Source organism: Acomys russatus, chromosome 19, assembly GCF_903995435.1.
Source record: "Acomys russatus chromosome 19, mAcoRus1.1, whole genome shotgun sequence".
Classification (NCBI taxonomy): domain Eukaryota; kingdom Metazoa; phylum Chordata; class Mammalia; order Rodentia; family Muridae; genus Acomys; species Acomys russatus.
This window is the reverse complement of record NC_067155.1, coordinates 63,702,886-63,715,486: the sequence shown is the minus strand read 5'-3', so window position 1 is coordinate 63,715,486 and position 12,601 is coordinate 63,702,886. Positions and strand designations below refer to the sequence as shown.

Genomic DNA, 12,601 nt, shown 5'->3' with positions numbered 1-12,601 from the left:
CCTTAGTCTGGGTTAGACAGTGGACGCTGCCTCTTCTTTGTGCAGGAGCCAGCTCTGCCCCGGAAGGGCCTGAGGACCCAACCACGGCACGAGTGGCGTGGCACGGCACCATTGACTTTCTCCTCATCGGTGGGGGCCCCTTTTGCCTTTGTGACTGAACACTCCATAAGAGACAACTGACTGGACCCATGAGACAGGCTTTCCAGCAGCCAAGTGGTTACAGGAGCAGACGGTGGGCCGGGCTGATGGCTCCTCTGCAGGCAGCTGCACTTCAGATAAGAGTGTGTGGTTTTCCTTTGCAGTGGACCCCAGGCCTCCCACAGCCGCAGCCCGCTGTTAGTCGTGTGTGCTGTGTTCCTGGGGGACAGGAACACTTGTCCACGCTGGGGTCTCTGTTGCTGTGGACAAAACACCAAGACTAAAAGCAAGTAGGGGAGGAAAGGGTTTATTCGGCTTACACTTCCACACCATCGTCCATCACTGAAGTACGTCAGGCCAGGAACCCAAGCAGGGCAGGAACCTGGAGGCAGGAGCTGACGCAGAGGCTGTGGAGGGTACTGCTCACTGGCTTGCTCCCCATGGCTTACTCAGCCTGCTCTCTCATAGAACCCGGGACCACCAGTCCACAATGAGCTGCCCCCCGCATCAATCTCTAATTAAGAAAATGTTTTGTGAGCTGGGTGGTGATAGCTACACCTTTAATCCCAGCACTCAGGAGGTGGAGGCAAGCAGATCTCAGTGAGTTCGAGGCCAGTGTGGTCTCCAAAGCGGGTCCAGGACAGCCAAGGCTGTTACACAGAGAAACCCTGTCTCAAAAAAAGAAAAAGAAAAAGAAAGAAAAAAATGTTTTGCAAGCTTGCCTACAGCCCAGTCTTATGGAGCATTTTCTCACTTGGGATTTCTCTCTCTCAGATGACTCTAGACCATGTCAAGGTGACACAAAATTAGTCAGTACAGCCTTCTACTCACCCGATAGGGAGCCCATGACAGACTAAGCCCACATACCAGCGAAGTCCAATTTGGTGAGCCACTGAGTCTTATTGGTGTTACTAACAAGAGTACAGATGTGCTGGGGGTGGGTTCTAACAGGAGTTTAAGCGCTGCGGCCGGGGACTAACGGGGAGGAATAACTCAAAGACTTTATCACTAAAGCTGAGCCAACATGGGAGACAGCTCACAAAAGCTGGGACCCTGGAGCACAGTGCTCAGCCTGCCCGCAGCTCAGCAGATTGGGCAGTGTCCTTTCCTGGTGCCTCAGTGGATCTGAGCCTCTTGCAGGCAGCTTGTGTCCTCAGAGTGAGTCTTAGCAGTCTTTACCACTTAAATCTTGGGACAGGAGGCGCCTGGTGAATCTGCTCAGCTTCAGGGACTTCCTGCAGAGTCTGAGGCATTCCTCTGCAGGTTGGAGTGTTTCACCCCTTAACACACTTGTCATTTCTCGCCCTGTAAACACCCTGGGTCTTAGAAGCTTCTCTCTGAGATGGAAGGTTCTAACTTCAGAGGAAACTGCTGCACAGCATTGTGACAGGTGGGATTTCCGTCTTGTCCTCCTGTCTCCCCTGTGAGGGCTGTGGCCTGTTCTGGAGGCAGGACTCACTGGATTTTGTCTGCTGACATGTTGGAAGTGGCTTCTCTCTCCGCGCCCTCCACTTGTGACCTGTGCTGCTCAGGCTGTTCGCTGCTTTTTTGGGTTTCAAGGTGGTTCTTTCCTGCTTGGTTCTCTCTCATTGTGGATTTCTGATGTTCTCCCCTGATTCCCTCCTGGGAGCAAGTCTGTTGATTGAGTGGCTGCTCTTCACTGGTTTGCAGAGAGTGACTGCCCTTTTTTCCAAATTGAGACCTTGCACATGTTAGCTAAACACCCCAAAGATGAGCTATGCGTCAGTTCCTCACTAAGGAATTCTCTAGAAACCTGTTTTTTAGACAGACTCTCACTGTAGCTTAGATGGACCTGGCACTCACTCTGTATGTGGCCCAGGCTAACCATCATATCTCAGTCTCCCAGCTGCTAGGATCACAAGCTTGCCTGGTTAGCAAGTGACCTCATGAGCCTGTGGCAGGTGCCATAGAGAACCCAGATTCTGATTGTGGCCTTAGAGAAACGCTACAAGAACTGTCTTTCTGCTCTCCCTTTGCAGGCTCTCGGCTGTGGTGTGGAGCTCTCCGATGTCAGCTGCAGGCAGTTTCTAGATCAGCTCATTGGATTTTTTCATTTCTACATGGGTCCTGTCTCCCTGGCCTATAAGGTAGGGTGCTGATTGCCAGGGCCATCGAGCCCTTCAAAATCAGCCGTGCCAGGACCAGGCCTTCCTGGGCCATCTCTGCACATCGCATGGTTCTCTGTGACAAGGGCACAGCCTATGGCCCCTTAGGGATGCGTGTGTGCCCATGGGTCTGCTCTCCCCTCCTCTCCCCTGTGTGCCCATGGGTCTGCTCTCTCCTCCTCTCCCCCGTGTGCCCATGGGTCTGCTCTCCCTTCCTCTCCCCCGTGTACCCATGGGTCTGCTCTCCCCTCCTCTCCCCTGTGTGCCCATGGGTCTGCTCTCCCCTCCTCTCCCCTGTGTGCCCATGGGTCTTCTCTCCCCTCCTCTCCCCTGTGTGCCCATGGGTCTGCTCTCTCCTCCTCTCCCCTGTGTGCCCATGGGTCTGCTCTCTCCTCCTCTCCCCTGTGTGCCCATGGGTCTGCTCTCTCCTCCTCTCCCCTGTGTGCCCATGGGTCTTCTCTCCCCTCCTCTCCCCCGTGTGCCCATGGGTCTGCTCTCCCCTCCTCTCCCCCGTGTACCCATGGGTCTGCTCTCCCCTCCTCTCCCCTGTGTGCCCATGGGTCTTCTCTCCCCTCCTCTCCCCTGTGTGCCCATGGGTCTGCTCTCTCCTCCTCTCCCCTGTGTGCCCATGGGTCTGCTCTCTCCTCCTCTCCCCTGTGTGCCCATGGGTCTGCTCTCCCCTCCTCTCCCCTGTGTGCCCATGGGTCTGCTCTCCCCTCCTGTCCCCTGCATTCTGGGTTGGTGCACCTTTCTGCAGGCTGTTCCCTGGCTCTGACAGGGCTGGCCATCAGCGTGAGAGCTGGGACATGCGTGGCAGGGTGGGATGAGACAGACCTGTCCATCCTTTTGGTTTGGTGTTGGGGAGCCCCTGTAGAAATGGAACCTTTAACAAAGAGCCTGTGTCCTGATCTGAGGTGGGGGTTTTGTCCTCTGTCTTTGTCTCAGAGCCATCCTCAGGAGCAGCTGAGCTTGTGGTGGGATGCCTTCATCACGCAGATCCTCAGGAGCACCAGCGAGCCACACAGGATCTTCAATGCCCTGTGGAACCTGGACCATACCAAAGTGAGGCTGCCGCCCTGCTGTTCACTGCCCACTGGGCACGTGGGTGTGGGCTGTTGGGACAGGGCTGTGAGGTGCTTGGAGCACTCTGTCAGAGCATGTAGCTAGGGAAGTAAGGGGATGTGCAGAGCAATTGGTGAGCAGTTCCCAGGCTACTTACTGTGCATGAGGCAGGCTGCCTTGGAGACCCTTGCTATCTGTCCTCAGACGGGTCAGGAGCCCTGCTTCCCTGTGGCTCTGAAGGCCAGTGAGGCTGACTGACAGGCACCAGACAAACACTCAGTGAGTGCAGTGACATCATTAGAGGCCTGAGAGACCCCTTCTCTTTCCACACAAACAGCCTGGGCTTTAGTGACCCCATCAGCAGGCCTGGCTCACATGTTAACTCATTTGCATCTGAGAGAGGCAGGAAGTTCTGTTTCTGCACTATTCCATTTCCTGTTTGCACTCACCCAGTGAGCGCTGGCTGCTGTGCCGTCGACCGGCCTGGGTGCCTGTGCATCTCAGGGCTGAACCTTTCCTCTCACTGCTGAAGACGGTGGCTGGGACTCAGCATTTCTAGCGCCCACCATGCTGGGTGGGCATGGGGTAGAGTCTTCCCATTTCAGAGGCAGCTTTGGAGGCCAGTTAGTAACGAGCACTCTGGTACTCTGTAAGTGAGGTCACTCTGCCTGTGGCTGGCGTCTGCTGCTTTAGTCCTGGCTACCTGGCTTGCATTGGTGCTGCTAGCCGTGTGGGGGGTTGCTGTGTCTGGGCAGGCTCGTGTGATTTTCATGGCTGAGCAGTTGATTCCTTACAGGAACTGTGGGGCGGCCTGGGTTGTAATCCCCTCAGCTGCTCTCTGAAGACTGCTGTACTGTCCCCAGACACCTGTAAGCCTGCTCACGGGCACATGTCTGAAGCCTGCTTCACTGTCTTCCCCAGGTGGAGCCCCTGCTGTTGCTGAAGGCAGCCCTCATCTTACAGACCTGCCAGCGCTCGCCCCATGTCCTCGCTGGCTGCATCCTCTATAAAGGACTGTGAGTTGTGTCCATGCCTCTCCTCCTCCTGTGTCCCCTGATGAGTTCCCACCTCTGTCCCCACTAGCTCCATATCAGTGTCTACAGTTCTAGGCGGCTGTTTAGCTAAGGGCCGGTCATTTAGATTGGCCTAGGGTGCATCTCCTTACAATAGGGTGAGGAAACGGACTGAGAGGTCCTCAGTCTGCGTGTCTTGGGCAGTGTCTGTGGGTGGAGTGCAGTGCAGAGCCCCGCTGTGGGCAGCAGCCAACAGCAGGTAGAGGCTATGCAAAGTGCAGCTTGTGGACCCTGCTGTATCTACCAAACTTACCAGCCCTCCTCACACATGAGAGCTCCAGGCTGAGCCTTCCTCACACATGAGAGCTCCAGGCTGAGCCCTCCTCACACATGAGAGTTCCCGGCTGAGCCCTCCTCACACATGAGAGCTCCCGGCTGAGCCCTCCTCACACATGAGAGCTCCAGGCTGAGCCCTCCTCACACATGAGAGTTCCCGGCTGAGCCCTCCTCACACATGAGAGCTCCCGGCTGAGCCCTCCTCACACATGAGAGCTCCAGGCTGAGCCCTCCTCACACATGAGAGCTCCAGGCTGACTGGCTCGCCTGTGCAGCATTTGTGCTCTCTGCCCAGGCAGGCCAGGCCTCAGCCAGTGCTCTTGGGTGGGAGGTGTTCAAGCCGTGGCTTCTCTTCCTCTCTGCTCTGCCATCCTGGACAAGTGGCTTAGGCCCAGGTTCCTCTCCTGGGAATGGAGACTCTTGCTGGAGAGTGGAAAGAATAGGTGAGTGTGGTGGCCCAAGTACAGACCCCATGAGCATCATCCTTTCCCCCTTCTCCTCAGGAAGAATCTGAGTGTCACCTTGACATAGGTGGCATCAAAGATAGTGCTGGTGGGCAGACGAGGTGGCTCTGAGTGAAGGTGCTTGGCTCCAAGCCCAGCGGCCTGAGTTCCGTTCTGAGACCCACATGGTGAAGGAGGAGACTGACTCCCGGTGTCCTCTGACCTCCATACACACCATAGGCACTTGCCTCTGAATGCACGTTTGTACACACACAACGGACACTATCTTATCATGTAACCCGGCTGGCCAGGAATACTCTATGTAAACCAGGCTGGCTTTGAACTCACAAAGATAGACTGACTCTGCCTCTGAGTACTAAGATTAAAGTGTTGCCACCATGCCCAGCCCCCTCTGTGTACCAATTACACAGAGAGTAGAAGCCCTTCTACCTGGATTTTAGCTATGCCCGTGGCCAGCAGTGTGGCAGGAAGTCCCACATTGATCTCCTGTACGAACTCACACACTGACTCCCTCTGCTCTCTGCAGGTGGGGTGTAGCACTCAGGACTTGGCGTGTGCAGTGGAGGTGCTTTTGTTTCAGCTGGTTTTTGACAGTCCAGGCTGGGCTAGAGCATGGAGGGGCCTCCTGCCCTCTGAAATGCTGGTGTCTTTGTGCTCCCATGGGTTGGCTCAGTGAGTCTCTTTCAGTGCACACCTGTGTTTTTAACATGCCTACCATCTCTCTATCGAGTATCCATGTGACACCTCGTCCCTGCCTGGCTGTAGTGCTTACACTTGCCTGTCGAGCCTGCAGAACAGAGAGCCCTTCAGCACGCTCTACCACATGACATTCCTGCCAGCCACGCCGCAAGATCCTCCACCGCCAGGGTGGGGAGGGATTTAATTTCAGAACATGGCTGCTCTGGCAAGAGATGACATCCAAAGACCTTCTAGGTCTCTGTGATCCAGCTGGAATGCAGACACAGTGGTTGGTAATGGCACACACCTTTAATCCCAGGAGACAGAGGCAGGCAGATCTCTAAGTTCAAGGCCAGCCTGGGATGTAGCAAGCTTAGGTCCAGGTGTATGTAGTACACGCCTTTAATCCCAAACAATGAAGGCAAAGTTAGTTTGTAGGAGGAAGCATCCATGTTTGAAAGTGATGTCTAAGTGAGTGGCAGAAAAAGTGACGAATCAGAGAAAGGTTTGACCGAACAGGATACTCCCAGCTCTCACAAGGAGAGAGAGGGATGGGAAGCTACTTAAAGGGCAGTGAGTTTTACAGAGACAGGTTGAAGACAGAACAAGCCAGAGAATGAGAAGGAGCCATGAGATCAGAGCCGACTGCTGAGTTAGTCTAAGGCCAAGCTGAGCAGTTCAGAGACTGAGGCAGAAGCCAGACTGAATAAATCAGCTGGGAGAGGAATTCGAGCCAGAACAGCTGGCTTGAACCAGCCAGCCCAGAGCTCAGAAAGAGCAATTAAGGGTGAGCTTATTCAGCAGTAAGTCTCAGAGGCCGAAAACATTCTAGGCCTGGGTTAGATTTATACAGAGGCTAGAAGCTTCCAGTACTAGGCCTAGATTAGCAGAAAGAGGCAGTAAGCCTTGGAGACAACAATTAAATCAGGAGAATAAAAGCTGCTTTTACTGACACTGGCATCTGTAGAGCTGGGGCCCCAATGCTCCTCATGGTTCTTGTCCCTGTGTCTCACCCCAGGATTGTGAATTCCCAGCTGCCACCTTCCCTCACCACCAAGGTCCGGCTCCATCACACTATACCTGCAGACCAGGTACAGTACGGACTGCAGCCTGGGGGGTGGCCAGCCCAGGACACCTGCCATCCAGCCTGGTGGGGCGGGCTGCACATGGCCGACATGCCTAGGGCACTTGCTTCAGCAGCACTCGTTGGTGTTGTCAAGGAGTAAATAAGTATAAAAGCTGGCATTGCCCTGTGTGGTGGGCTTGGGCACTGGTTTGTGGCTATAAAGAAAGACAATTCCGGGGCCGGGTGGCTCAGAGGTTAAGAGCACTGCCTGCTCTTCCAGAGGTCCTGAGTTCAATTCCCAGCAAGCACATGGTGGCTCACAACCATCTATAATGAGTCTGGTGCCCTCTTCTGGTGCATAGGTGTACATGCAGGGGGAACACTGTATACAGAATAAATAAAAAGTCATTTTTTTTAAAAAAAAGAAAGACAGACAATTCCAAATCGTTCAATTTTACCAGTGAAGACTCAGGAGCCTGGTGCTGGGATGAAACCCGCCAGCTAGAGAGGCAAAGCTCCCAGCTGACCTCCCTACCCGGCTGACCTCCCTACCCGGCTGACCTCCCTACTCAGCTGACAGCCCAGGAAAAAAAAGCCAAAAGCTAAAGAGCTCTTTCTTCTCCAACTGTCTTAAATGCCTTTCTCTCAAAGTCCCTCCTTTCTGCTAATCCCTGTCAGCTGGTTTCTTGCTCCACTTCTTGACTTAGGGCTAACTTTATCAAATCCTGTTTCAGAAAGCTCTTGGATTAAAAGTGTGTGCTAGGGCTGAGCCACACCATAAAACAAGAAACAGCTTCTTACAGTTCACAGTCCTGGGGCTCACAATGGGATCAAATATCCTGCAGCACCGGTCCCTTCACGCTAAGCAGAGCTGTGCACACTCAGCTGCCCCTAGCTTGCCTTGATGGCAGTGAGCACACTGTGAAGAATACATCCTTAAATCGGAGGGAAGCTGCTGCCGTGGCGCTGCGTGCCTCTCCTGCCAGCCCTGGGAGGCCGTGGCGCTGCGTGCCTCTCCTGCCAGCCCTGGGAGGCCGTGGCGCTGCGTGCCTCTCCTGCCAGCCCTGGGAGGCCGTGGCGCTGCGTGCCTCTCCTGCCAGCCCTGGGAGGCCGTGGCGCTGCGTGCCTCTCCTGCCAGCCCTGGGGGCTGAGGCTGGAGGCCCCTGAGTGCAGAGCTGCCCTGGGCTGCATCCGGAGGCGGTCTCACACTGGACAAAAGCGCGGGCCTAGGGCAGCCTTGAGCTCCGCAAGCATGCAGCGTGTGTGTGTGTGTGTGTGTGTGTGTGTGTGTGTGTGTGTGTGTGTGTGTAGAACACACAGACGACTGCCCACAGGCAGGTGGCACAGTGGCCTAGGCCTTCATTCCAGCACTCTGCAGGCGGAGGCGGGTGGACCTCTGAGTTTGAGGTCAGACTGCTCAACAAAGCGAGTCCCAGAGCTACACAGCGAGACCCTTTTTGGGGGAAGGGAGAAAATGCCTCAGACAAGATAAGCTTCACAGCCCTCACCCACAGCTTCCATCCAGTCTCTGTCTCTGTCTCCATGTCTGTGTCTTTCTCTCCCTCCGCCTCACTCTTTCTCCCCGCCCCCCATTTATTTTGTTTGTTTTGATTTTGGAGATGGACTTGTGGTCCATTGGCCTCATCTCTGCAGTGCTGAGGTCCCAGGCTGAACCACCAGCCTGGCTTGGCTTGTGAGCTTCTGTTTCAAACGCTTCCCTGACCTCTCTCCCACCATGAGGGTGAGCTGACGTTCAGAGCCTAGGCAGGCTCTGGCTTCCTGTGGCTGCTGTAACTGGAGGGCAGCCTTCATGGTCAGCAGTTAGAACTGTGAGGATGCTCTTGCCTGTCTCCTGCGACCTCTGGGATCCACCCTGAGGGAGGACAGCCCTCCTCGCCTGCTGCTGTGGTGCTACAGGCCTGCTGCTGCTGCTGCTGTGGTGCTGCTGCTATGGTGCTGCAGTGGTGCTGCTGTGGTGCTACAGGCCTGCTGCTGCTGCTGTGGTGCTACAAACCTGCTGCTGCTGTGGTGCTACAGGCCTGCTGCTGCTGGTGCAGTGCTGCCGCTGCTGCAGCATGTGGCGCTCAGGCTGCTGCCTAGTGTAGCAGTGGCGATCCATGGGTGGGACAGAGGATCATGGCCGCTAATGTTGGAAACTGTTTTCAGACCTAGACAGAGGAACTGTTGGCTTCTGGTCTGAGGCTTCTGGTCAGTCTATTTGCATGTGTTGCTGCAGACTTCCTCAGGTTCAACCAGAGATTTTACAATGAGTGCAATTGCTTATACTGTTTTAAGTGGGAATACTGAATTTTACTCATTTATTTAAAGCTTCAAAGGAGAAAAGGGCATTTCCCTAAAGGGGCATTTGCCAAGCATTGCAGGACTGTTAGCTTCACAGTCAGTGACTACACTGCTTGCTTGTTTGCTGTTGCTGAGGATTGCAGCCCAGGCCACTTGAGCTTTGCCACTGGGCCGCACTGCCGGCCTCTGTGGCGGTGCTCTAGGCCAGCTTCCCGAAGGTGGCCTCCAGCGTGGGAATCCTCGCTTTGCTCTTTCACGGGAGACACAGTTCTGACTGCTGCTCTGAAGCCTGTGAGCCCAGTGCTCGCCTCCTCCTGGCCTCTGCTCCATCTGCTGGGCTCTTGGCACAGGGTCACACCAGCTCCCTGGGCTTGGCCAAGTCCTGTGAGCAGATGGTGCCATTTGATTCCCAATGGTTGTCAAGGGGAGAACGTGGAGGCTGGCGCCAAACTGTGTGTATTCTTGTTTCAGACACTGCCTGGAGCAGGGGCTGCCACACAGGAAACAGGTACGTGGTGTGGTGACAGCAGTGTGCTCCCTTCATGCTGGGATGAGCCAGGGAGAGGCCATCCACCCCCTGTGTGGATCAGACAGATGGGCCTAGGACAGCTGTAAGGATGGTTGTCCTTTGCACCTGATTGCCACAGCCACAGCTTTGGTCACGTCCTCCTGTGAGTCCATTCTGTGACACCACTTAGTCAGTGTCAGGGTGTGGTGATAGAGAGCAGGGAACAGAACTGGTGGCTGCCATCTCCTTCAGGATAAAGTGGCCGTGGCCTCATGGTAAAGTTTGACTTGGTTGAGTTCTTCCCAGTGGGAAGCCCTTCCTTCCTTCCTGCTCACCTTGTCTGATGCCTCCCTTCCCACACTGGAGCGACTGACATCAATCACACTCCTCCTGCCTCAGCCTCTAGGCTGCAGCTGCGGGCTGAGGGAGCAGCCCCAGTGGTGCTGCCTGACCCGGGAGTGGTGTAAGTGACCCGTGAGTGCCAAGAGCCGACGTCATCCCAGGGGAGCTCTGCCCATGTGTCTTTCTTTGCAGGAGCAGCTTTGCCCCCTAATGTGAAGATCACCCCTGTTTTTCTGAGTGAGGAGGAAGTCGCCAGCCTCCAGGAGTTCACAGTGGAGCAGAAAATTAGGCAGGTTTGGTGTTCCCAGGGGCTCCTCACTTGTCCTCCATGGTGAGGGTGTTGATCAGAGGTGTCCTGGCATCAGGACATGCAACAAGCTTAGTGTGACACCCAGTGTGGAGCCAGATTCAGGAGACCCGTGAGCTGTGATTGACTTACTGTGTGGCCCTGGCCACCTCTGTTCAGTGATCCTGGCCTTACTGTGACAAGCCCTGAGGAGCAGTCATAGTCTTTTCTTATTTGTTTGGCTTGACCATGGTGGCACTGAGCTCTGCGGGTACAGATATCTGCTTGTCACTGATACCGTTCAGAGGGTCAAAGTCTCAGTCCCACACTCTGCTGATGCGGCACCTGTTTTGTTTGCCAGATTCCAGGAAAGCTCATCTCAGTCCCCTGCCTGGGATCAGAGCACCTCTACCCGGGCAGAAGATGCCGCAAGATGTGTGACATCTGTGGCCTCCTGGACATCAGCTGCCATCCCGGAGCCCACACCCCATGATGGAGCATGGCTGGATGGCCGTGGGGCAGATGGACACTTGCCTTGGCCTGAACAGGAGCATGCTAGGACCACAGGGCTGTGCACTACTGCCCATGGCTGGGGCTCTGGCCTCCACAGCAGGCTGCCCGAGGAACTGGGTTTCTCCCAAGAGGAGCTGGATTTGACTGAAATCCACATCTCTGACGCTCAGGAAGCTGTCTCACCTGTGCCAGGTGATCAGGAAGCCATCTTCAGCTGCCACCATACCCCCACACTGCCTGAGGATGCGGCCATTTGCAGCTGCCTGGACTCTTCCCCTCCTGAGAGGCTCCCTGAGTGTGGAGGGCTGGAACAGCCTGCAGACCTTTCCGTCACCAATGGCCAAACCCAAGTTCCTGGCACAGACTCTGTCCCCAGCAGCAGGTCCATGGCACTACCTCCCCAAGATACTGTGCGTGTGGAGCCCAGCGTGGAGCAGTATGGGCATGGAGGCCAAGAGAGCCACTCGGCGCTGGCATGCAGTAGCTCCCACTCCGCTGACTCTCAGGACCCCAGGCCTGCAGGCAGCAGTGGCTTGGGGCAGTCCCCAGCCGGGGCCCCTGCAGGGCTCGTGCCCATGAAGCTCTACACTCACAGTGTGAACGGGCTGCTGCTGTCCCTGCTGGCCGAGGAGCCTCTTCTCAGAGACAATGCAGCCATCGAGGAGGTGGTGAGTGTCCTCTGTCCCCTCACGGTCCCCCTAGCCCACCGGCACGAACCTCAGTTCTGTACTGAAGCTGGGTGCTGCCCACGTCTGTGAGGTTTTGCGTGGTGTGTAAGAGTGAGCCCCGTGCAGGTGTGGGAGAAGGGAAGAGCTGGGCGGCTGCCTGGCACACAGCTCTCCTCTGAAACCTTGGTCCTTCTCAGTAGCCGGCAGCAGGGTTCAGCTTCCCGTTCTGAGGTAGTGAGGCCATGCAGGCGAGGCCACATGGCCCGGCTCCTGGCCCAGCTCCCAGCTGGGGAAGCATGTCTTACGCAGCGTGCCACAGCCTACTGTGGGGTCCAGGGGACCCCGCGTTTCCTCCCTGCACCCAGCTCATGTGCTTACTTGGTGCTCCTTCCCAGAGTCCATCTGAAATGCACACTGGCTGTGGAGGGCTCTTTTTGAACAGCCCTCGCTCCTGAGGCAGTGAACTGAGCTTTAGGGTCTGGGCCCACGCAGGTGATAGCGTTGCTATGGTAACAGCCTTGCTGTAGTTGGCAGGAAGAACAGCTGCTGCAGGGCAAATGGTGTTCTGGGGCTCGACTTGTTTTTCTTCTTAAATCCACATCCTTCTGAGGCAGTCACATTGGCATGCAGGCCTTGTGGGCCTGCACTGAGGAGCCAGTCACCCTGGAGCCCAGGGCAGGCTGCTGGGCGGCTCCCCTCGCACAGCCCCTGCTGGCAGCCGAGTGGAGCTTGCTTTGTGCACCCTCATTTAGCATGGCATGGCTGTGCGTGACTGTGTCCACCAATGCATTAGGACAGCAAAGGGTCCTGGTGTGGCTTCACATAGGGCAGCTCTGTGCCTTAGCTTTCCCTCAGTTCTCACTGTGCTGGGCCCCAGGAGTATTGCTCCGAAGGCCTGGAGTTTGGTTGCAACAAAGTAGATAGACTGCCCCTGTCTTTGCCTGTGCCCCCTCTGAAGAGACCTCATGTAGGCCGCCTTGGAGAGAGGTGGGCTGTGTAAGTCTATGCTAAGCTCACAGTTCTAGCCAAGCCAAGGGTTCATCTGGAAGGCAGGCCCTGCAGCTCCTGTCCTGGGACGAAAGCAGCCTTGTGAGGTGGGG

At 55.8% G+C, this 12,601-nt stretch overlaps 1 protein-coding gene across 1 annotated transcript in view; it reads left to right on the top strand.

Moving 5' to 3' along the window:
* The window catches only part of Hps4 (HPS4 biogenesis of lysosomal organelles complex 3 subunit 2), a 33,603-nt gene that overhangs the window by 15,500 nt on the left and 5,502 nt on the right, over window positions 1–12,601 (top strand). Inside the window, exons 4-10 of the mRNA XM_051161735.1 lie at window positions 2,139–2,246; window positions 3,210–3,326; window positions 4,248–4,342; window positions 6,836–6,908; window positions 9,656–9,692; window positions 10,227–10,323; window positions 10,682–11,501. Of these exons, the coding sequence (XP_051017692.1) occupies window positions 2,139–2,246; window positions 3,210–3,326; window positions 4,248–4,342; window positions 6,836–6,908; window positions 9,656–9,692; window positions 10,227–10,323; window positions 10,682–11,501 (1,347 nt within the window). The remainder of the gene's footprint in view (window positions 1–2,138; window positions 2,247–3,209; window positions 3,327–4,247; window positions 4,343–6,835; window positions 6,909–9,655; window positions 9,693–10,226; window positions 10,324–10,681; window positions 11,502–12,601) is intronic.